Source organism: Phyllostomus discolor, chromosome 12 (assembly GCF_004126475.2).
Source record: "Phyllostomus discolor isolate MPI-MPIP mPhyDis1 chromosome 12, mPhyDis1.pri.v3, whole genome shotgun sequence".
In the NCBI taxonomy this organism is placed as follows: domain Eukaryota; kingdom Metazoa; phylum Chordata; class Mammalia; order Chiroptera; family Phyllostomidae; genus Phyllostomus; species Phyllostomus discolor.
Genome location: NC_040914.2, coordinates 22,938,391 through 22,963,369, shown reverse-complemented (window position 1 = coordinate 22,963,369; position 24,979 = coordinate 22,938,391). Strand labels below are relative to the sequence as shown.

At 40.5% G+C, this 24,979-nt stretch overlaps 4 protein-coding genes and 1 long non-coding RNA gene across 7 annotated transcripts in view; 1 reads left to right on the top strand and 4 right to left on the bottom strand.

Moving 5' to 3' along the window:
• Window positions 1-24,979, bottom strand: part of LOC114511123 (zinc finger protein 350-like) — a 200,292-nt gene that overhangs the window by 77,936 nt on the left and 97,377 nt on the right. The gene's annotated exons all lie outside the window — the stretch shown is intronic.
• ZNF350 (zinc finger protein 350) overlaps window positions 1-24,979 on the bottom strand; it is a 182,586-nt gene that overhangs the window by 67,184 nt on the left and 90,423 nt on the right. The window lies entirely within an intron of this gene.
• The window catches only part of LOC114511115 (zinc finger protein OZF-like), a 72,929-nt gene that overhangs the window by 14,656 nt on the left and 33,294 nt on the right, over window positions 1-24,979 (bottom strand). Inside the window, exons 1-2 of one of the 2 annotated variants that reach the window (XM_028529781.2) lie at window positions 3,380-3,886; window positions 2,386-2,512 (exon numbers count right to left, since the gene is read on the bottom strand). The exons of the other annotated variant lie outside the window; for it this stretch is intronic. Of the exons in view, the coding sequence (XP_028385582.1) occupies window positions 2,386-2,512; window positions 3,380-3,577 (325 nt within the window). The 5' untranslated portion in view covers window positions 3,578-3,886. Of the gene's footprint in view, window positions 1-2,385; window positions 2,513-3,379; window positions 3,887-24,979 lie in introns of those variants that run through there. 2 annotated transcript variants of the gene reach the window in all.
• LOC118497752 lies at window positions 10,185-10,812 on the top strand. Of its 2 annotated transcripts, XR_004900285.1 has the most exons (3): window positions 10,190-10,327; window positions 10,550-10,663; window positions 10,748-10,812. It is a non-coding gene; the product is annotated as an uncharacterized LOC118497752 (long non-coding RNA). The 2 variants fall into 2 exon arrangements; XR_004900284.1 differs by lacking the exon at window positions 10,748-10,812 and having other exon boundaries at window positions 10,185-10,327; window positions 10,550-10,713.
• Window positions 10,657-18,038, bottom strand: LOC114511129 (zinc finger protein 547-like). Its single transcript, XM_036013249.1, is given in 4 exon segments — window positions 10,657-10,683; window positions 10,686-11,716; window positions 16,456-16,582; window positions 17,451-18,038. Coding segments are annotated over 4 exon segments (1,506 nt in total). The 5' UTR covers window positions 17,772-18,038.

The window sequence follows — 24,979 nt, the reverse complement described above, 5'->3', positions numbered from 1 at the left end:
TTAGCAAGGAAATTATTAAAAGCAATCCCCAGAAAAATTACTGCCCCCCTTTGTATGCCAGGCTCTCTTCCAGGAAGATGGATTCCTTGAATGCCCTCTTTCCATGTTCAGACCTTGTCAAAAAACATGGTTGGAAGAGCGTGTGGCAGGAAGGGCAGGTAAAGTGCTTCTCAGATAAGGTCAAGTTAAAGGACTTCATCATCACCAAGCCTTTATTTTATGAAATGTTAAAGGGACTTATCTAAGAAAAGAAGATAAAAAACATGTATAGTAAAATGACAGTAAACTCACAATTATGAACAACCACACCTAAAGCAAAACAAAAAGAAACTAAGCTAACAACTAGAACAGGAACAGACCCACAGAAATGGAGATCCCATGGAGGGTTAGCAACAGGGGAGTGGGAGGAGGGAAAGGTATGGAGAATAAGTAGCATAGATGGCAGGTAGAAAATAGACAAGAGGGAGGGCAAGAATAGTATGGGGATTGTAGAAGTTAAAGAACTTATGACACATGGACATGAACTAAAGGGGGGATATGGGTGGGAGAGGGTATGCAGGGTGGAGAGGAATGAAGGGGGGTAATGGGATAACTGTAATAGCATAATCAATAAAATACATTTTTAAAAAGCTTCCTTAATAAATGGTATTGGGAAAATTGACATTTGTATGTAAAACAACAAACTGGAAACCACTGATAAAAATCACCTCAAATTGCATGAAAAATTAAGTATCAGCCCATAAACTTAACTTCATCAAGACAACCTAGAAAAGAAGTTTGAGATTTGCTTTTTTTAATCTATACAATTATTTATTTTAAAGATTTTATCTATACCGTCTTTTTGTGAAAGGGGAAGAGAGGGAAGAGAGGGGAAGAAAGAGATGGTGGAACTATCAATATGCCACCCAAGCATCAATGTGTTGCCTTTACCACACCCCAATCGGGGGACAAGACCAGCAACCGAGGCATGTTCCCTCACTGGGAATCCAACCTGCAGCCTTTCAGCTTGCAGGACAATGCTCAACTCACTGATCTACACAGGTCAGGGCGGTATATTTCTTTTCCAAATGATTTTCTGAATAGAGAACAACCACTAGGCAAGAAAGCAAATAAATACAATGTAGAACTCAACAAATGAAAAAGCTTCTTCACAAAAAAAGAGCAATCAACAAAATGGAATGAAATGGCAGCCCTGAGGAGTATGGCTCATTTGGTTGGTGTCACCCTGCAAAACTAAAGGTGGCCTGCTGGATTACTGGACAGGTCATATGACTGGGTTGTAGGTTCACCCACTGGTTGGACTGGGAGACAGAGGCAAAGGATCAATGTTTCTGTATCACTTAGTTGTTTCTGCCTCTTTTTTTCCTCCCTTCACCTTTATCTAAAAATAGAAATCAATAGCATCTACAAAAAATGAAAAATGAGAAAAAAAACAACAATCTCAGAATGAAAGAAAATGCTTGCAAACTATATAAAAATATGGCTTGGAGGTACTACGACTTTGGTTCAAAAACCCAACATGAATTTATGGATTTCCCAGTGAATAATAAAGTTATGCCAATAATATACTACAGGGTATGAACAAAGAAACACCTTAGTCTACATAAAACTCTGTATCATCAGTTAAAAATAATTTAACAGCCCTGGCTGTTGTAGCTCAGTGGACTGAGTGTGGGCCTCACTGGTTCACTGGTTTGATTCCCAGTCAGGGCACATACCTGGGCTACAGGCCAGGTCCTTAGTGGGGGGCATGCAAGAGGCAACCACACATTGATGTTTCTCACCCTCTATTTCTCCTTCCTTACCCCTCTCTCTAAAAATAAATGCAATCTTTAAAAAAATAATTGAACACCGAATACTAATAATCTGCATCTGAGCCAGCTGAAAAACTGGCATCTAGACTTGCCGAACACACAGTTACCAAAAACACTAAAATTACATATATTAAATAAAGCAGTATCTGTGAAGCAAAAAGAAGCCATGTACCAATAAATAAAAAGAATCAATATATAAAATACACAAGGGATTCAAAAGATTTACTAGCCAAAAATGTAAGGACAATTGTCCAAAAATATATATACAAATGACCAATAAGAATACAAAAATGCTTCTTCTCATTAATGAAGGTGGTATGCATTTGGCTCCCTGCAACTACAAACTGTAAATACTTCCCTATGAGTTCACTAAAATAGGTGTTGGTATTGCAGAGGGAGAAAAGAGCAGTGCAAACAAACCAACCCTAATAAGGAAAAGAACTACTCAGAAAACTGGAAAATCAAGCAGTGCTTACAGTCCACATATGAGGTGAGAGCACCCCCTAGGAAGCATGGGCATAAGGAAATGCAAAGCCCAGTCTTTTATCCATGGCGAGAGTGAGGGTCTTACCCAGTGAGGATGCTAGTTCAAAATTGTCCAGCATCACATCCAAGTACAGGCATCTCTGATCTTCATTAAGCAGACACCATTCTTCCCCGGAGAAGTACAAGGCAATGTCCGCAAAGGTCACACCAACCTGTCAGAATTGAGACAAATGAACCCAGGGCTGTTTGAGAATCACAGTCCTAATCCTTACACATCCTAACCACGATCAATTTCCTCCAGGGCTCCCCAGTGCAGTGCGGACATCAGGCCCTAATGCCAGGGCTGGCTGCTCTCTTCTTACAACCCCATTCAGTACTGTTCACACATTCAACAGCAGCAGCTTGCTGGGGGACACGGGATGGCAGATCAACGCCATCTAAGCCTTGGTCCATAACTGCGGGGTCCCATCTTCCCTGACAAGCAATTCCACTGAGTCTCCTAGATCGTGCCTCCAAGGTACAATCACCGTTATGCCCTCACACCAGGGCCTAGGACCATCAGCTCACACTTCCTCTAGCTGTGCACACCACTGTGGAATGTCTGCCTCCTTCACATCTTCGAATCCCAGGTTCACTCTCTCAGCTCCGTCACCTTTCTGCTCCATAGCACAGGTATCACTCTGGACTCGCCAAAGAACTACGCATATGGCATCCAGAGAGGACTTGACAGGCTCCAGCAGCACGATCCAGCACAACCCGTTTTCTAACGGGTCCCATAGCCCACCAAAGCCCCGAATGAGGCGCTCAAGTCCTCCCTGCCTGCCTCATGAGCTTTCCTTCAACAGTCACCAATCAGATCATCATGGGAAATCCAGATATGAATATCTCCGTTCACTTTGCATCGTACTTGCTGTGTCCTAAAAAACCACAACACTCTCTCCAATGAGCTTTTCTCAAGGTCCTCCACGCAGGTCCTGGGTGGCAGGACATTCGTACACCCGGACATTAGGGTTCGCTGTGGTGAGGCGCCAGTGGCGGGAAGGTGTGAGGGGACTTGCATTGAGGGGACTTGCACTCACCTCTGCGGGGCGTCTCCTCAAGGCCGCCAAAGGACACCGTGAGAGAGGCTGGGAGGTAGCAAAAGTACAGGAGGACGCCCCCGGCTTGACTTCCCCTGTCTCCGCCCTGGCGCGGGTCACATGGGAAGTGTCGCCCAGCTTCTTGCTATCTTGTGTGCTGTGTGGACCGCGACTATGGCGCCTTTCCCGCCCCGGCATCTCCACCCGCACTCAGAGACCTGGAGCTTCAGAGCACAAACTTCAGCGGATTATGGCTGAAGCAAAATGCCCGCTGCAGGGAGACTCCGGAAGTCCCGCCCCTGTCGGGCTCTCCCAACGGAAATGTCTTTTCGACCCCTCACTGGGTAGGCGTGGCGCTATCCCTCTCAGGGTGTTATGGGTAATTTGGGTCTGAGCGGCCTAGGCTGAGATCAGAGGTTTTCCCACATCACTTCCGCAGAAAAGGCCAAGAGCCACCTCTTGGGGTGCTGGGAAATGACAGATGGTCAGGAAAGTCACGTCTTACAAATGGCTAATGAAAATTGTCATCCTTTCCTGGTGAAGGGGCTTGAGTCCATATTAATAAACACATTATCTGTGAGACCAATACAGCAAGTCATAATAAAAGAGGTATGTCTGGATTACAGAGTCTGGAAAATTTTCTCACACAGATGACCTACTTACACCATCATATATGTATGTGACAAATATAACACAATACTGTAGGACAAGCATTTGAAGGAAACAAGAAGTTGCCTATTGTTTATAGTTCGAACATCAATTAATATAAAATTTTTTTAAGTGTGAGAATTGAATTCTGACAGTTATTGGTGTTTTTGTTAATGTGTAAGTCCTACGGTATTTATCATAGTGAAAGAGAATTTGTACTTTATAGACGTCATACAAAATATTTCAGGCATTCTCAATGTGTTCAAATTACAAACATTTATGAATTATACTTAGGGCAGAAAGACAGGGTGAGAAACATCGATGATGTTCGAGAGAAAGAAGAATCAGTTGCCCTTCAGATATCCTCAACTGGGGAACTGGCTTGCAACCCAGGTGTGTACCCTGACTCGAACTCGAATGGAACCTGCACCCTTTTGGTTCACAGGCAGGCACTGAATCCACTGAGCCAGCCAGGGCTAACTGTGTGATCTTAAAACCGTCAGGATCCTCGTGCTTGGTACTCCTGAGTGCTGCTCAGTTTATGTTTCCATATCATCTATCACCCAACAGTTTCTACAACAAAAGTTATTCTTTCTTTTTTTAATATATTTTATTGATTATGCTATTACAGTTGTCCCATTTCCCCCCTTCTCTCCCCTCCACCCTGTACCCCCCTCCCACCCATATCCCCCCTTTAGTTCATGTCCATGTGTCATACTTATGAGTTCTTTAGTTTCTACATTTCCCGTACTATTCTTGCCCTCCCCCTGTTTTCAACCTACATTCTATGCTACTTATTCTCTATACCTTTTCCCCCTCTCTCCTTCTCCCACCCCCCTGCTGCTAACCCTCTATGTGCCCTCCATTTCTGTGGTTCTGTTCCTGTTCTAATTGTTTGCTTAGTTTCTTTTGGTTTTGCTTTAGGTGTGGTTGTTAATATTTGTGAGTTTGCTGTCCTTCAACTATACATGTCTTTTCTTTATCTTCTTTTCTTAGATAAGTCCCTTTAGCATTTCATAAAATAAGGGCTTGGTGATGATGAACTCCTTTAACTTGACCTTATCTGAGAAGCACTTTATCTGCCCTTCCATTCTAAATGAGAGCTTTGCTGGATAGAGCAATCTGGGATGTAGGTCCTTGTCTTTCATGACTTGGAATATTTCTTTCCAGCCCCTTCTTGCCTGTAAGGTCTCTTTGGAGAAATCAGCTGACAGTCTGATGGGAACTCCTTTGTAGGTTACTGTCCCCTTACCTCTTGCTGCTTCTAGGATTCTCTCCTTTGTTTTTACCTTGGCTAATGTAATTATGATGTGCCTTGGTGTGTTTCTTCTTGGGTCCAACTTCTTCGGGGCTCTCTGAGCTTCCTGGATTTCTTGGAAGTCTATTTCCTTTGCCAGAATGAGGAAGTTCTCCTTTATTATTTGTTCAAATACATGCTCAATCTGTTGCTTTTCCCCTTCTGATTCTGGTACCCCTATAATTCGGATATTGGAACATTTAAATGTGTCTTGGATGCTCTTAATCTTTTCCTCAATTTTTTGAATTCTTATTTCATCATGCTTTCCTGCTTGGTTGATTCTATCTTCCTTCTGGTCCACTGTATTGTTTTGAGACTCATATTCCTTCCTTTCACTATTGGCTCTCCTCCGCGTGTCTTCCTGCATCTGTTTTATGGTAATCTGCATTCTTTCATCTAAATTTCGCCCAAAATCAACCAGTTCCGTGAGCTTTCTGATCACCAGTGTTTTGAACTGCACATCTGATAGATTGGCTAATTCTTGGTCGCTCAAAAGGATGAGTCCTGGGGGACTGGTCTGCTCTGTTGAAAACACATTTTTTTTTCCCCCTGTATCTCCTTTTTTTTTTTCCGGTCTGGTTGCTCTTGTTACGGTGGGGGGCGGAGCCTTAGGTGCTCACCGGGGCTGGGCACCCCAGTTGCTAGATTGTGACGTTATATGTGGGGGTGGGGCGGGAGCGGGAGTGGGGCGGGAGAAAACAATGGCAGTAGTTCCATTCCCCTGGACTCAGACCCTTGTCTGGGCTTCTGGGCTGTGAGTTCTGCCCTGGTCCACAATTGCTACCCCTCTGGGTCTGCCAGCCGCAGCTTGCGTACTCAGGGATCACCGCTGCCTTCTTGCACCCCCGGATGGCTTTTGCGCTGATTTCGCGCCAAACCTTCCCCCGACCTCCGCGCACCGCCGACCCAAGCCAGCCCCGAGCCCGCCCAGCTCGTCTTCTCCTACCAGTCCGGATGAACGCGTCTACTTCAACTTCTTGGCTGCCCGACTTCCATTCAGATAAATCCTCTGCCGGATCTGGGTGTTATTCTGATAGTAAATTATTGTTGTAAATTATTGGTTTTCTAATCTTGGTTGTACAAGGAGGTACGGTACGTCCACCTATTCCTCCATCTTGCCGGAAGTCAAAAGTTATTCTCTTTCAATTCATGGCTACTCCTTCAATAAAGCCATTGAACAAGCCTGGTTGTGATCACATTTCTTTATTCACTGGTGTATATCACAGAGCTAGATAAGCCTTGGAAGCAGTGAAATAATTAGTAATGGATTGTTAAAGCAATGAAACATAATGCCATGGCTATTATTTCACAATTCTAATTTTATCTGCTCACACCTTACATTATCCTTCTCACCTCACTTTTTTCCCTCAAGTTCTAATGAATAAATAGGACTCAATTTGTAGAAACAATTTTGATAACCACGTTTCCAGCATAGCTATAGAATATGTAAATTCTCTCATCTCTTAGAACTTAACGTCCATTACCTCCCACTGAAACAACCAATTCTCAGGCTTCAGAGCCTTTTGTCTTCCAGCTATTTCAAAAGTGTTCACTTTATAACTCCACTCATCATCATTCATACCTTTCTGCAGTTTGCTCATCCCTTAACTTCACACCAGAAATAATCTGTAGTCCCATACAGACACTGTCACTGTATTTACAGGTGTAAATGATCATCATTTCCCAGCAAGGGGGTTAAATCCTGAAAGGAAAAATTATTCTCTCGGAATAATTCACTTTCCTAACTTAACATGTTCACTTTCCCAACCTAAACAGAGGCCAACGTGCACCTATCCTACACTGAATATAAATTTGGTACATAGTCCTTATTCACAGGCACACGTCATACTCTTAGATTTTTGGAACAGACCATGTCTCAAAATATTCTATAAGAACTGTCACATGCAAATATGGATGAAATGATGATTATTTCCCAGCAAGATGAGATCTTGGAATCCAAAACCTTTTTCTCAGGGTCAGATGCCCACTTTCAACACTTTTATGTATGATGACATTGTAGACATCTTGGTAGCAAATGGAACCATACTCCCAGATACATGCTTTATTGTTAGAAACAATAAGCCATATCCCCAAAATACATTAAGAAATGTTATGGAGGAAAATAAGTATTTCCTGAGACTGCAGAACAAGCATCGAGAAACAGTCAGGTACAATATACTCTGAGGAAACTAATGGTTTGGAGAAACCATATCTACTTGCTTTGGGGATGCCAAGTATCTCCCCTCCATGTTCCCTCTATACCTGTCTAAAGTATTCTCCCTCTGAACACTCTGTGAGCACCCTGGACCTAATGATGTTCACAATAAAAGCTTTGCTACCTATGAAGTGAAGAGAATGAAGACTGTGTGTTTTATTCAGTACATTAGTGAACTTTAATGTTTTGATAGCAATTGTTGTATATTCATTTTTCACCATTACAGAGCATGAATTACAAATGTAATCTTCAGGAACATTTTAGTAACATGTCTTTGGTACAGGTGGATGTTAAATCTTCCTGCTGGCTTTACTGAAAGCAACACATTCTTTAAAAGCATGCTAATAAAATACTATAAAATATAAATAGCGAGATAATCACACATGTAAAGAATCTCAAAGCTACAGAATAACACTGATGTTAGAACTCAGTATTTACAATTCAAATGGTGCAATTTTCCTAATATCTGGTCTGTGCTTAAAAGACCTTGGCTGTGGCTGTGGTTAGTATTCTCTGTAACTTCCATTTTATTTTTCTTACAATAAAGAAAAGTGTCCTAAGTGTCCTGTGTCCTAAGAAGTGTGGTTGTATCTGTCTGCTAACTGGAACCTGGGTAAGGGGCCTCTGCTGTGGCCCAGGATGGATAAATTCATAGTGCTAACTTCAAAGGTAAGAATATTTCTCAGCAAAAACATTTCACTTGCTAATATATCATTAATAAATATATAACTATATATGCAAAATGCAAGAAATATACTGTTAGACTTACTACAATGGAATATAAATCAATATGTACTTACAGAGCTGTGAAGGGCTGAGAAAAAATAAAATGGCCATGAAATAAACTGCCAGTGACGGTAATGATCAGTATTATGATGATGATGGTTTTAGTATTATGTATAAGTGAAGACTAATCAATTATACTTGAAATTTGTTTACTAAAATCCATATAACCAACTTATTTTGAAAATAGGTTTAGCAGCTCTATATTCAAAACACACTCTCATGTGCTCTGGATGAGAATTTACCTCAGTCACAGTGAATACAGACTACAAGAGCCCTACTGGTGTGGCTCAGTGGATTGAGTACCAGCCTGCAGACTGAAGGGTCACCAGTTCAATTCCCAGTCAGGGTACCTGCCTGGATTGTGGGCCAGGTGCACAGTTTGTGTGAGGCAACCAACTGATGTGTCTCTCACACATCATGTTTCTTTCCCTTTCTAAATCCCTTCCTTCCCTTCTCTCTAAAGATAAATAAATAAAATCTATTTTAAAAATAGCCAATAAAAACTCACTGAAACCAACAGGACTGCTGTCCGTTTCAAAATTGTGACATCCCTCAACTATAGATACACATTTTTTTCTTTCTACAGGGCACCAGTGGCTCTGACATGAACATCTGACGGAAGACAGAAATCCACAAATTTCTTAAAAAAATTTTATTGACTTAAAAGAGAAGTCTGTATTTGTTGTTCCACTTACATGCGCATTTATTTGTTGCTTCTTGCATGTGTCATGACTGGAGTTTAAAATCAGAACTGAAGCATATCAAGATGACACTCTAACCAATTGATCTACCTGGTCACAGCCAGAAAAACTTTTGATTATATTCAATCATAGTCACTGAATCAACAGAAGATAAATGTTCCTGCAGATCCTGTGATTTTTGTACACATCAACCTTGCCATCTTTTTCTAAGAAATATTTCTGAATGCACACTCAAAAGAGGCACATTCATTCTAGTTGGCTGCAGTCTCCTCCAGCACCTATTAGGCCAGGGTTTTTGTTGCAGTCAGTTTTCCCTAACCTCTATGGTGCTGCGAATAGTGACTATCACCCGTGTAATCACAGACATTATGGCACATAGCCCTGTGGAAGGCCTGGGCCCACAGACTCACTACAATACTAATCACATCCTTGACAAACAATAAAATCATGCTGCTCCCAGAGTACTTGAGGATGTCATAGCTACCCCTTCTTTGGCATGATCTCTGTGTGTCTTTGAACTCACAGCATTGAGGCTTCTCATGAGAACTAAAGAGCCCACAGTCTTGCCTAGGTGGATGTGAGCAGGATGCAGGCTTACAAAAAACCACTGAATTAATTCTATACCAACAGTCCGCATAGAAGCAAAGAAAGTTTGAGACATACATAAGAGGTGTTCATGCCTTTATGCTTGTACAGAAGATAACTGTTTCTACACATAACAGAAGATAAACTACTACGCATAATAAATAGAGCAGTAAGATTAAAGAAGACTTAGGAAAAAAGTCTTGATGATTTTACTAACCAAGGAATATTAGCTTGGCAGTTCTTGTATTGGTGATTTGACACTCAAAAATTATCACTGGTATGGAAAAAAACATGTCCCCCAAAGGAAGTCCTTCTGCAAACTGACAGCTGAATTCCGATGATTTTCTCTGGGCCAAAACTGAGTCAAATTTGCACCAGCTAGTAGGAGTACAAAGAACAACCCCTACAAAGCATCTCCTGAAACCTTATAGGTGGTGCAGGTGAAATACCATCAGCACAGAAATTTGCAGTGGCATGAACTGGAAAGAGTCCTGGGTAAACAGTAAGTGCAACATGGACATACATGGTTCCCATATAAAAAAGAAATTTATGGGGAACCTCCCTAGTGTTTATGTTTGGCAGTATGAGATCTGATTCCCACAAACAAGGCTTCAAAGAGTTCCCTACACTATTGTTTAATTAAAAAAAAAAAACCCTGAACATTTCTGATGCATCTCAGTTTGTCCACCCATTTGAACTCTCATGTGCAGAAAAAGGTTATAATTTTTTTAAAGATTTTATTTATTTATTTTTAGGGAGGGAAGGAAGGGGGGAGAGAGAGAGAGAGAGAGAGAGAGAAACATCAATGTGCGGTTGCTGGGGGTCATGGCCTGCAACCCAGGAACCCAGGAATGTACCCTGGCTGGGATCGAACCTGGGACACTTTGGTTCCCAGCCCGCGCTCAATCCACTGAGCTACGCCAGCCAGGGCTAAAAAGGTTATAATTTTGGCTAAAAGATTTCTGACATTAACTATACTTATATGGCCTTTCTCCTGTGTGAAGTCTCTCATGATGAAGTAGTTGATACTTTTGGATGACTGCACTTATAAGGTCTTTCTCCTGAATGAACTCTGTGATGATAATGGATGGCAGTACTACTGGTAAAATATTCCCCACATCAAATACACTCATAAGGCCTTTCTCCTGTGTGAACTGTCTGATAACGATAAAGGTGAGATTTTCTTTTAAAAGATTTCCCACATTCACTGAAGTCATACGGCCTTTCTCCTGTGTGAACTGTCTGATGACGATGAAGGTAAGATTTGATTTTAAAAGCTTTCCCACATTTAATGCACTCATGAGGCCTTTCTCCTGTGTGAACTCTCTGATGATAACGGAGGCCAGCAGTACTCTGAAAACATTTCTCACATTCACTGCACTCATAAAGCCTTTTTCCATTATGAACTCTCTTCTGAAAATGAAGTTCACCTTTTTGGATGAAAGACTTCCCACATTCAGTGCACTCATAAGGCCTTTCTCCAGTGTTAACTCTCTGACAATAACAAAAGCTAGGAATTCTAACAGAATACTTTCCACAATCATGGCACACAAAACACTGTTTTCCAGTAGAAATGCACTCCTGAACATATGTGGGGTTGTAGCCAACAGTTTTTTTGCATTCATTCAGGGTGGAATAATTTTTTCGTTGGATAGTCACTCAAGTCATTGAAATTTCATCCAGCCTGTCCCTGATGTTAGTAGCCTCTTGTTGGAGATGTTCTGACTCAGTAGGAATGTCCAATCCAACCTCCCTACAGCTAAAAAGCTTCTGGGAAACATTATAATTGCAACTCTTGGCAAGTGACATCCTGCCCACACCTCTTACGAAAGGCTTCTCTCTCACATGGTGCTCCTGGTGCTGGTAAATATTTGTACTGAAATAAAATTGTTTTGCATGTGCCCCACACCTCAATAGTTTCTGGCTATTTTGTCCTTCCTGATGCTCAATCAAGTGGAAAATATGACTCAAGATGGGCCCACAACTTTCACAGGGGTTGCTTTGTTGAGAGGACAAAGCTACGCTGAGATTCTTTGTCTCTGACACCATTACAAGAACACTTTGTTCTATCAGTGTTTCCACATCTTCTGTTCCACAGCAGCAACCTAAACAGAAGGAAACACTGGTGAAATGTATGTTGACCTTATAAAGAAGGAATAGCCTCATCACACATGGCCATCTAGCACAGCTAGGATGATTCTAAAACCATTTTCAAGATACATGAGTCAGACAACGAAGAAATGGCTGTTATACTTTACTTGGCCCCCAAAATCAGTCAGTGGTAGTGACCTCACTAAGGAGGTAACACAAGCATAAGATGAAACGCAAGGAAGAGAGACAGGTTCTACTAGTTGTTCTTCCACAAATGGTTTCCTGTAGGACATTTTCTGTTGATGATGTGAGGCCATGTAGATTAATTTGAGTAAGTTCAAACTCATCAATGTCAATTGTATTGGAGCATATCATATTCAAAGTCAACATAATGATATGTATGCACTCCAAGGGTTTGCAAGCATGCACTAAAGTTAGAATACAGTAAAAAAAATAAAAGCCCATAAAGAATGGCTGAGGTGAAAGGTTTAGATAGATGAAGATTATCTATAGACTGGGAATTTGAGTGAAATGAAGATTGAGAATTAAGTAGTTGACAAAGTGTAAACAATAAATAAAAATAAATAGAATGGAGTGATGAACTAGCAATGGCAACAAAATACTTTTATTTATTCTTTTAAAAGAGTTTATGTATTTTATTTATTTATTTAGAAAGACAGGAAAGGAAAAAGAAAGAGAGGGAGAGAAACATCAATGTGTGGTTGCCTCTCGCACACCCCCTACTGAGGACCTGTCCTGCAACCCAGGCATGTACCCTAACTGGTAATCAAACTGGTGTCCCTTTGGTTCACAGGCTGGCACTCAATTCACTGAGCCACACCAACCAGGGTTAGAAAGTTTTGATTTTAAGAACCAAAAAAGCCCCACAACATGTTTGAACTCCTGTTTACACATCAGGGGACCCTACAGAGTTTCTCAGCATAATATCCTGAACAAATCCCTTTGCATACAACCTAGTCCAGGGAGAACACAAAAAACTCAGTATGTCCCAACAGTATTTGCCACTAGACATTTCAAAATCCTTGACTGTCACTGAAAAGAGATGCTACCAAATTAACTGGTACATTTTTTGTTATTTTGACCTCAGCTCACATAGCATCAAGGGGACTAGGCTGCTGGGACTTGTCTCAAGTCTAAAACAAACACAGACTCAGTCTACCTTTAAATCTACATGTACATGAATGTATTTCTCTAGCCAGAATTGGTCCATAAAATTGAAAATAGTTACTAAATTTTTAAAATATAGCAAGGTGAATAAAGTAACACTATCAAGATATGTGATATTTGCATTAAGGGAATTGGAGGAAGCCCTGGTGGTGGTGGTGGGTGGAAACAGAGGGGAAAAAAAAAGGGAAAGAAGCAAGTTAGGTATAACTTTTATTTTAAAACAGTAAGCTGAAGACTGACTTCTCACTTCTGAAAGAGCTGTGAACAATCAAGTGCACGCATTCTCACAGGTCCTTGTACAGATTCAATGCAAACTGGACTTTTCACAAAGACACAGTCAAATGAAAGTATCAAAAATCAAAGGCAAAGAGAGCTGTGAAAACACAAAAATAGTAGAAATGACTTACACACAGGGGAATACCTGAATAAGGATAGCAGTAGATTCCTCTGCAAAAAGTTGCAGACCAAGGGAAAATAAAATATTTAAAACACTAAATGGAAACCATCAATATTTTATCCAGAAATTCTGTTGTTCAGCAATAAATACTTTCCCAGAAAAACAGAAGCTAAGGAAGTTCACTGCCATTCAACCTCACTAAAAATGCCAAAATGACTTCCTGAAGATAAAATAAGAAAATACTATATAGAAAATCAATTACACAAGGAAGTATGATTCTCACTAGTAAAAGTGAGAATGAAATCAAATTCATTATACTGTAGCACTAGATTGGTGGAGTGTACATTATATAACTACTATAAAAGTTTAAAATTAAATCTAGTAAAAGTAATAAAGCTAACATTCTGTACCTTATTAGATGCACAATAATAAAAATATAAATTGTGACTTTAAAAAATATAAAGGGATATGTTGTAGAGAGTCAAAACATAGAATTTTTGGATACAATGAAGGTGTTATCAAGATAAAATAAATTGTAAAGTGTATGAGTTGTTTAATGTAAGTCTTTTGTAATCAGCTAAAATATATGTAATAATTATACAAAAAAGAATCAAAGATCTATACAATCAAATTGCAAAGGAAGACCACAAGACTGGAAGACAAAGAAACTGCACAAGAAGAAAAAAAAAAACAATGAAGAACTGGCAAAGTATTTCCTTAAACAAATTTTCCAATCAAAAGACATGAGTGGCCCTGACTGGTGCAATTCAAGGTTTGGGCATCCACCGGCACACTGAAAAGTCACCTGTTTGATTCCTGGTAATGGAACATGCCTGGGTTGTGGGCTGGGTCCCAGGTGGGGGTGTGCAAGGGACAACCAACTGTTGTTTCTGTCACACATTGATGTTTCTCTCTCTATCTTTCACCTTCCCTTCCCCTCTCTTTAAAAATAAATTAGTAACATCTTTAGAAAAAGACATAGAGTGACTAAAGAGATTAAGGGAAAAAAAGACAAAATATATGCTGCCTACAATAGGCACTAACTTTTATGGACACAGTCAGGCTGAAAATAAAGAGATACAAAAAATCCCATGCAAATGAAACTAGAACATGGCAGGAGCAACTAAAATTCTATTAGGCCAAAAAAGATGTCCTTAAAAACTGTCACAAGAGACTAAGTTCATGACAGAATGATAAATAAGTCAATTCTTCAAGAAAATAACAATTTTAAGTACTATGCATGAAACAACACAACCACCAAATATGTTAAGCAAATAATATCCAATCTGAAGGCAGAAAAAGAAACCCAACGTTAGTTAGTAACTTAAATATTGCCCCTTAAACAATAGGTAGATCGATCATCCCATCCAAAAGCAATAAAGTACTGAAGACTGTCTACAGTTTAGAACAAAGAGTAAAAATATATACAGAACATTCTATTCAATAGCAGCAGAAGATGCATAGTTTTCAAGCACACATGAAACATTCTCTAGGTAGATCATATGTTAGGTCAAAATTCAAGTCTCAAACTTTGAGAAAAAATCATGTCAAGTTTCTTACTCTATGACAATCTATGTTCTCTTTTTGAAAGATTTTATTTATTTATATTTTAGAGATAAGGGAAGGGAGAGAGAAAGAGAGGGAGAGAAACATTGACATGTGAGAGATACATTGATTGGTTGCCTTTCACATGCCCCCTATTAGGGACCTGGTCAGCAACCCAGGCATGGGCCTTGACTAAGAGTCCAACAGGAGACCTTTCTGTTTGCAGGATGATGCTCAACTTACTGACACATGTAAGGGCTGAAGATCTGCTTTGGAAATGATATTCTCAATATGGCAATAACCACCAGGGAAAAAAGCAAATATTAACAGTCTGAACTCCAACATATGAAAGTTTCTTCACAGAACAGCAATTAACATAATGAAATGAAAAGGCAACACTAACCAGTGTGGCTCATTTGGTGGGGTGACATTCTGGAAATCTAAAGGTGTCCTATTGGGTGCCTGGTCAGGGCACATGACTGGGTTGGGGGTTCAGTCCCTGGTTGAGGTGGGAAAGAGGCACAAAGAATCAATGTTTCCCTCTCCCATGGCTGTTTCTCTCACTCTCTTTTTCCTTACCTTGCCTTGTACCTAAAAACAGAAATCAATAAAACTGAAAAAAAATTCATAATAATCAAAAGAAACAGGCAGCCTCAGCATGGGAGAAAATATTCACAAATATACAAAAACATAACTTGGTGATACTGTGGGTTGAGTTTGGAAGAAGTCACATAAATGTAATCATTTCTCAGTCAATAACAAAGTTATGTCATCACTACATAGCAAGCTATTAACAAAACAATACCTTAGTCCAACAAATACTCTACATAATGTAATTAAACATAATTCTTCAGTAAACACTGGTAACCAGTCTCTGAGCCTGCTGAAAAACTGACAAGATCAGACTTTCAGAATACAGGGCTTCTAAAAAGAGTGAAAATGTAAAGAAATAAAAATGAACACTCTATATAGCAAAATAAGCAAATGAAAAAAGCCACATATCAGTAGGTGAAAGAGAAATTAATACATAAAATATACAAGGTTTTCAAAATACTCACCAAAAACTGTAGAAATTTTTCCAAAATAAAATATATACAAATTGCTCTAACTGGTGTGGCTCAGTGTGTTGAGCATCATCCCATAAAAAAGGACCCTGGTTTGAGTCTCAGGCAGGGCACATGCCTGGGTTGGGGGCCATGTCCACAGCTGGGGCCATACAAGAGGGAACCATTTGATGTTTTTCTCATGTATCAATGTTTTTCTCCTGCTCCTCCCCCCTTTCTCACTATAAATAAATAAATAAATAAATAAATAAAATGTATATGACAGGAATAGAAAAAATGCTTTTTCTCACTAACCCAGATTGTTTTCATTAGGCTCCCTGAAATATTACAAACCACAAATCCTTCCCTATGAGTTCAGTACAACGGGCATTGGTATTTCAGGGGGGAGGAAAAAGCAGTGCAAACAAACCACTCCTACCAAGGAAAGAAACTATTCAGAAGACTGGAAAATCAAGCAGTGCTTACAGTCCACATAAGAGGAGAGATCACCTGCAAGAGAACAGGCGCCACAAGGAAATGCAAAACCTTGTCCGTATCATTAGCAGAGTGAAGGTACTACCCAATGAGGATATCAGTTCAAAGTTCCCTAGCATCACATTCAGGTACAGGCATCTCTGATCTTCATCAAGGAGGCACCACTCTTCCCTGGAGAAGTACAGGACAATGTCGGCAAAGGTCACACCAACCTGTCAGAATCAACACAAATGAATACAGGTCTGTCTGGGAGCCTCAGTCCTACTCCTTACACATCTTACCCACGCTGAAATTCTTCCAGGGCTCCCCAGTTCAGTGTGGACACAAGGCCCTAATGCCAGTGCTGGTTGCTCTCTGATCACAATCCCATTATTTACTGTTCACACCTTCAGCAATAGCAGCTTCCTTGGGGGACAAGGGAGATGGAAGATAAATGGCCTCTAAGCCTTGGTCCATGACTGCAGGATCTCATTCTTCCTGCCAAGAAATTACAGAATCTCCCAGCTCATGCCTACAAGGCACAATCAAACATGACCTTATAATTCACTGTTACGTCCTTGCACCAGAGCTCAGGACCATCAGCTCACACTTCCTCTAGTTGAGCACACCACTGTGGAATGTCTGCCTCCTGCACATCTTCAAACCCCTGGTTCGCTCCCTGAGCTCTGGCGCCTTCCTGCTCCATAGCACAGGTATCACTCTGGACTCGCCCAGGAACTAGGCATATGGTATCCAGAGAGTGCTTGGCAGATTACAGCAGGATCCAGCACAACCTGTTTTCTAATGGATCCCACAGACAGGCAAAGCCCCAAATGATGCCCTGAAGTTCTCCTCCCCGCTTTCTTCTATTTTTGCTCCAATAGTCACCACCCAGAACCGCAAATGAATTTCAGTTACGAATAAGCCCTGTCCTCTCTGCACTGTACTTGTGTCCACAGAAACCACAACACTCCTGTCTCTAATAACCCTTCCTCACGGTCCTCTACGTGGGGCCTAGGCTGCAGGGCGCCTGCACGCGGGATGTAGAGCTCGCTGTGATGTGGCGGTTGATGTTGAACGTGTGAGGGGATGTGCATTTACCACAGCCCAGTGTCTCAATGAGGCCGCCAATAGACTCTGTCCTCGAGGCATGGTGGTAGCCTCCGGAGAGGAGGCCGTGGCCGGCATGGCTGCGCGGCACCGGCCCTGGCACAAGTCACCCAGGGAGCATGGCCCAGCCTCTTCCTCTCCTGTGTACTGTGTGGACCATGATTCTTGCGTCCTTCTGGCCGCAGCACCTCCAACAGCACCAAGCAAACTAGAATTTCTGAGCACGTGCTTGAACGGATTCTTGTTGAAGCAAAATTTCCGCTTCCGGCCGAAGAGGTCGCTGAAACGGAAGCACCTTTTATGACCCTTCATTGGTTATGGATAACGGTATTCCATGCAGGGTATTCTGGGTAATGGTCTGAGACTCCAAGGCGGTGACCAGAAGTTCTGCCTCATCAGTACACTAGAAAAGACCAAGATCCTAGGCTAAGGGCATTGGGGAATGTCAAGTCTTCACTAAAGACACTTCTTTAAAATGGCTGCAGAAATCCTCATGTTTTCCTGGTGAAGGGTCTTGAGTTCATGTTACTAAAATTATCTGTGATCCCAGTACACTGAGCTATAAAGAGGTTTGCCTGCATTACAGAGTCCTGATAATATTTACACAAATGACCTATTTACACCATCATATATGTATGTGACTAATATAACACAAGACTGAAGGATAAGCCTTTCAAAGAAAAACAGATGTGTAACATAAACATTAAATGGAATTCCATTATTCAGTTATAATTTGAACATTAATCAATTTTAAGTGGGAAAATAGAATTCTGACAGTTATGTGTTTTTGTTAATGTGTAAATGCATTTGCATTTATCATAATGAAAGAGAATGTGTCCTTTACAAATGCAGTTAAGACATCAGATGAAATGATATTTCAGGCATTCTGAATGTGTTCAAATTACACACGTATTTATAAATTATGGTTTGGGTAAAAGAAGTATATATTTACCGCTAAAGTTGACCTAGGTATATCTGAAACTTTAAAAATCAGATGAAATTGCCCTGGCTGGTGTAGTCCCCAGTTGGGGGCCTGTGAAAGGCAACCACACATTGATGTTTCTCTCTCTCTCTCCCCTACTTCCCCTCTCTAAAAACTAAATACATCTTTTAAAAAATTAAAAAGATAAAAATCACAGGAGTTATTATAAGTAACAAGTAATTATGGGTATGCATACATATTTAATAAACACTAAATTCATATAATTAGGTTAAAGGGATTTCCTATTTAAAATTTCAGAGCAAATATGACACTGAAATATAAACCATAATTTGAAAAACATTAAACTAAGTAATGTAACAGAGGAGTTGAAAAAACTCTAAAAGATTACCAGAAATTATAGAAATCCTTGCAAATAAACATAATCTCCAGCACTATGAAACTGTCACAATGATCATAGGTGTGGTCTGACACTGTGAGTGAACTACTGGCATGGGAAGATATCACAGCACTTTCTTGTCCATGAAACACCTTCCCCATTAAGTCAAATCTCTTTTCCCCTCCTTTAAATGTGTGGTTCCTCAGGATGAACATGCTTGTCATTCTTCAGTACTGATCAATTTATGTTTCCACATAATATGTCAACTAACAATTTATTATATCATGAAATATTTTCTTTTTGAATTGTTGGCTATTGCTTCACTAAAGCCTTTGAACATTCTGGTTGTGGTCACATTTCTGTAATCACTGCTGTATAACACACACCTAGTTCAGCCTCTGAAGCAGTGAGATAATTAGCAAATGATTATTACAGAAATGAAACACAACACCCTGCCTATTTTTCCACAATTCCTAATTTGTCTCCTCACACATCATAGTATCTTTCTCACCTCACTTTTTCCCCTCAAATTCTAATAAATAAAAAGGACTCACATTGTAGAAACAAAAATTTTATGATAGCCATGTTTGCAGCATAGCAATAGTTCATGTAAGTTCTCTCATCTCGTAGAACTCAATGTCCATTAATTACCTCCCACCTAGACTTACCTCATTCTCAGGCTTCAGAGTCCTTTGTCTTCCAGTTATTTAAAAAATGTTCACTTTATAACTTTACTAATCATAATTCAGACATTTCTTCAGTTTACTCGCCCCTTAATTTTATAGCAGAAATAATCTGGAGTCCCATGCAGACACTGTCACTATATTTACAGGTATAATGATCATCATTACCCAGCAAGAGGGTTAAATCCTCAAAGGAAAAATTATTCTCTAAGGTTCAGATTCCCACGTTCCCAACCTACACAGATGTCAACATTACAGCCATCCTGGCTCTGAATGTAAATTTGGAATGTAGTCATTATTCCGTCTTTTGGAACAGACCACATCTCTGAAAATTCAGTAAGAACTGTCATGTGCAAATACAGGTGAAATAATTATTTCCTTGGAAAAAGATGAGATTTTTTAATCCAAATTCATTTTCTCAGGATCAGATGCCATTTTCAACACCTTCATGGATGACAATCTTGTAGACATCTTTGTGGCAAATGTAAATTTGCTATGTGACCACACTCCCAGATATGTGTTCTATTATTAGGGGGAAAAAAAGGCCATATCCCAAAAGTACATTAAGAAATATGATGGAGGAAAACAAATAATTTCTGGGGATGCAAAATATATACCCAGAAAGAGGCAGATAGAATATATTCTGAGGAAGTGTTGAGAACTGTCCTGCCTGAATTCAGAAGCTGTAACCCCCATGGCTAAGGCTGAGTAAAAAAGACTTGGGACCATAAACCACTAAGGAGACAAAACTTATCCTCCCGGCAGGGGTGCAGCCTCTGCCCCCTTTACTTCACCCTGCTTGGTCCCTGGAGGATGGCTGGATAGTCAATGATGGGTAAGATTCCTCAAAGGAGGAACAACTTAAGACAGGCACAGTGGCAAAGGGGCCATCAGGGAAGGACTTAGGGGATTATGGAGCAGGGACAAAAGACTCTCTCCCCTCAGCTTTGTCATAGCCTGAGTCCTCATTCTATCTGTAAAAAGTCTCCTACTCTCTTGGCCACACACATCCCCCACCAGATTCAGACCTGAAACAATGCCGAAGGCGGGTACAACCCTGTGCCTGAACAGGCGGTTCCTGGCAGGGGTGAAATCAGACCTAAGCAACAGTACATAAAGTCCTGTGAAACATGCTTTGCTAAGAATGCCCTCAATTTAAATATTAAGGATCCAAGTGTAAAATGAGTTTGTTTCTCAGAGTTTTATGGCCCTTTGGCATTACTCTATTTGATCTTGACTCAGAATAAGCCCTTATAGTTCTTTGAACATTATCTGTTCCTTGATCATTACTGCCTGACAATGACTGATGAGCTTTACATATATGCCCTGTATTCCTATGCAAACTAAACCCAATAAAAGTGCAGGGAAAGAGGTGCTCAAGGTCCTGTACCTCTGAGAGATTGGTCAGCCTTTTCTCCCCAAGTAGATCATGTCTTGATAGATTTATTCTCATCCGTGGCAGCCAGGAGGGCTCTACAGGATGGAGCTTCCCTACAGGGAAGTAAACAATATGGTGCAACACATCCCCTTGTCTTGGGGCTGCTAAATATCTCCCCTCCATGTTCCATCTATACCTGTCTGGAAGAATGTTCCTCTGATCACTGTGCAAGCACCTTATGGACCTTATGGTATTTATGCTAAAAGCTTTGCTACTCATGAAGTGAAGAGAATAAAGACTGTGTTTTATTCAGTATTTTAGTGAACCTTAATGTTTTGATAGCAATTTTTGTGTATTCAGTTTCACCATTACAGTGCATGAATTACAAATGGAACCTGCAAGGACATTTTACTAACATGTCTTTGATAAAGGAGGGGGTTAAATCTTCCTGCTGGGTTTAGTGAAAGCAACACACTCTTTAAAAGCATTCTAATAAAATACTATAAAGTAGAAATAGCAAGATAATCAGGCATGTAGAGAATCTGAAAGCTACAGAACAATGTTGATGTTAGAATTCAATGTGCGGAGCTTGAATGGTGCAACTTTCCTAGTATCTGATCTATACTATAGTATGTTATCTGGGACCATGGTTATTATTCTCTTTAAAATGATTTACATTTAATTTTTCTTAAAGATTGTTTCCTAAGAAATGTAGTTGTATCTCTCTGCTATCTGGAATCTGGGGTAAGGGTCTCAGCTGTGGCCCAGGATGCTGAACACTGCAGTGACGGTTTGTGTTCAGAAACAGACTACAATGGAGGACATGGTTCCAGAACATGGTCTTGGCTGCAGAGAAGACATGGTGTGTTTTATTTTATTATACACCCAGTAGGGATACACAAGACAGAGTCACCTGGCTAGTGGGTAGCTTTCATGAAAAGGAGGTGTCACTTTACAATGAGATTGGGATCCTTTAGGTATTCAGCATTACTTCCAAATGTTAAGTTCCAGCATTCACAGCCATCTGGCCCCTCCACTTCAGGGTGAATGTCTGTGCCACATAGGAACACTCACAAAGTCAAAATAAAGCACCAAATTCACCAGAGTAAATGGGGTCACAGCCTTACACCGAAAATGGGGATGAAGGTGCAAAGACCCAAATTACCAAGGTTTCCTGAACATCAAACTATGGTGGGACAACGGAAATGCAAACTCGAACTCCTTCTAAATGGAGGTTCCCTTTTGTGCAGACCCATGTGGTCAATTGGTTGGACAACATCATGCAAAGCAAAAGATCCCTAGATCCATTCCTCATTAGGGCATACGCCCAGGTTGTGGATTTGATCCCTTGCCGGACAAATCAATGTTTCTCTCTCACATCAATATTTCTGTTCCACTCTTTCTCCCACCTATCCACTCTCCTAAAAAATGAATTAAGTCATTTAAAAATAATGAAAGGAGAATATCCTGGAGGACTCAGTGGCACAGTGTGCTTTGACATTTTAGGGAATTAAGGAGAGAATCACATTAATTGTATTAATGCAAACAGCAGCTCCAGCTGACCCTCTCTGGTTTTCACACTGTACACAACTCAATGAGGGTTTCACAGCAGTGGTAGAGGTTGTTTCTCGCTCTGAAGCCAGAATACAGAGTTAAAATCAAGCCACTTAAATCTGACACTTGTGTGGTGAGTAAACTTAAGAGAACCTACTTCATTTCTCTAACCCTGGATGTTCCTAGCAACTCAATAATAGTTTCCACTTCCAAAGTTGTTGTGTGAATTAAAAGCGAATCTTCTCAAAAAACAAAACCTGGAATCCTGGGATTGACAAGTACTCAACCCCAGTTTGTTAACTCCATTGATCTCAAATGCTAAGGTTAAGAGACAGCATCATCCACATGTCACATTAAGCCAACTGAGATCGGAGGAGCTCTAGCAAGTCACCTGCAGATTCCCAAGTTGGGAGCCCACATAGAGGGTCAATGTCTCCCTGCAGGTGGGTCAGCCTGTACTTAAAGGCCTGACTGTATCTTCAAATACATACCAAAACAAAGGAGGTGCGGGTATTGGGGGACTGAGGGGTCCCTGGCCTGGAAATGTCTCTGCAGGCAGAAACAAGGGTTACCCAAATCACAGAGGGTGCACACACAGCTGTCACATTGTGAATGGACATCTTAGCACTTGACCTTGTCCAACAGCTGAGGGTTAAAAACATACCTTACACTCATTACACAAAAAACTAAAACACAGACCAGAAAAGGGGTTATTTCTTGATAGGACAGTTAAGCTAGGAAAGTTCCTGGTCAAGAAGTATGGGGAATCAGCAGAAAAGTAAAGAAGGCCAAACAATTTGATTAACTTATAGTCAGCAGGAGAATCCCAAGACCTTATCTCCCCTAACCAAGAACTTGAGGTATAAACCACTTGAGAACAAATGGTTTATACCTTTCCTCCCTGACTAGAAACTAGATCCTAGTCTTTGAAATGGAGAACAGAGATTTAATTCATGTCACTTGTGCCAGTTAGAGCCAAGGACAGATGAAGTCAAGGGAACACATTTATTTTTTTAAAAGATTTTATTTTTAGCGAGAGGGGGAGGGAGGGAGAGACAGGGAGAGAAATATCAATATGTGGTTACCTCTCACACACCCCCTACTGGGGACCCAGACTGCAACCCAGGCATGTGCCCTGACCGGGGATTGAACTAGCAACCCTTTGGGTCAATCTACTGAGCCACACCAGCCAGGGCCAAGGGAACAATTTAAAAAATGGCATTAAGAGCTAGACAGACCCAAGATTAAAGTAAAACAGCATATTAGACCAAAGAATATTCCCCAAACCCCCATAAGCTTATTTTGATACATCACATATTAAAAATGAAGTTAGAAAGGTAATGAATATTCTGCTGAAACAATGACCTGAAATCCTCACCTACAGAAGATAAAAAGCCCTCAGGACAAAGAAGGCTCGGGGCTGGCTCACTCTAGAGTATATCCATGCCCCTTCCCAGGCATGAACATTTTACTTCCCTTAAACTGTAAGGGATGCCAGGACACTTTCATCCAGAGGACAGGGGGTAGTAGCATATTGACTTGGATTAGCCCCAATCCCATCTCCAAGGCCCTATTTTCTCTGACCTCCCAGTGAGATGAAAGGAGTCTTGTCTTGTTTCACTTCTGTCTCTGTGACCTCCACTTCCCAGTGGGCTAACAGCAACCCTGGCTTGGCTTACTCCTTTCCTATAACTTTTCTAGGGAGCCAAAGCAGAGCGCTGCCTAGTTTCTCTCCTGTTACTTCCTCTACCCTAAATCCTTCGTTTCACTGTCTTCACCCTTAATAACATACTCCAGGCTGGTTCCTGTAACAATTTGAGTAATTTATAATCTGGGATTCAGATCCATGGTGCCTGCCCCAGGGCATGAGGAGTCTGATCACTGCTTTCTTATTTCCTTCTGCATTGAGCTTTTGTCCAAACCATTCTCTCCCATCTTGATGCAATCTCATCTCCTTCAGAAACCAGTTCCAACTCAAGAGGCTCCATGATAAAAGACCAGAAAAATGAAACAAAATACAAAACAAGGGCTTATTGTAATACGAACAGACTGGACTTTTAAAACTGATGGAGAATGTTAGATACCACAAATGAAAAGTGTACATTGCATTGTGCTAAGTATAAAAGAGTACAAACTATTAAAACATCTTTCCAATAACAAAAAAACCCACATTTACTTAATAAAGCAGGAAATGCCAAAAATGAGTGAAATTCCAGCATACCCCTTTGTCCTTTCTGTCCTTTTGTTATAGAAAACCACCAAAAACTCAGATTAGTCAGAACTCATGATCAGACATTTAGCAAAGGTAGACATAGCAAATACACATCTGAGAAAAGGCTCATGATAAATACTTAGAAAGATAATATCAAACAACAAGTGAGGTAGCACTAGATATTTAAAAACAAGTTTTAATACAAAATGATTTATCAATCCAATATTAACATGTAAAGGAAATCTCTTACACACTGCTGGAAAGAAACAAAAAGGTACAATTAGTTTAGATCACAAATTCCTAATCTCTGTAACCTAAACATTCAGCTACTCTACAACTCATATTGTGCGGAGTTGACAAAGGTAAATGAAACT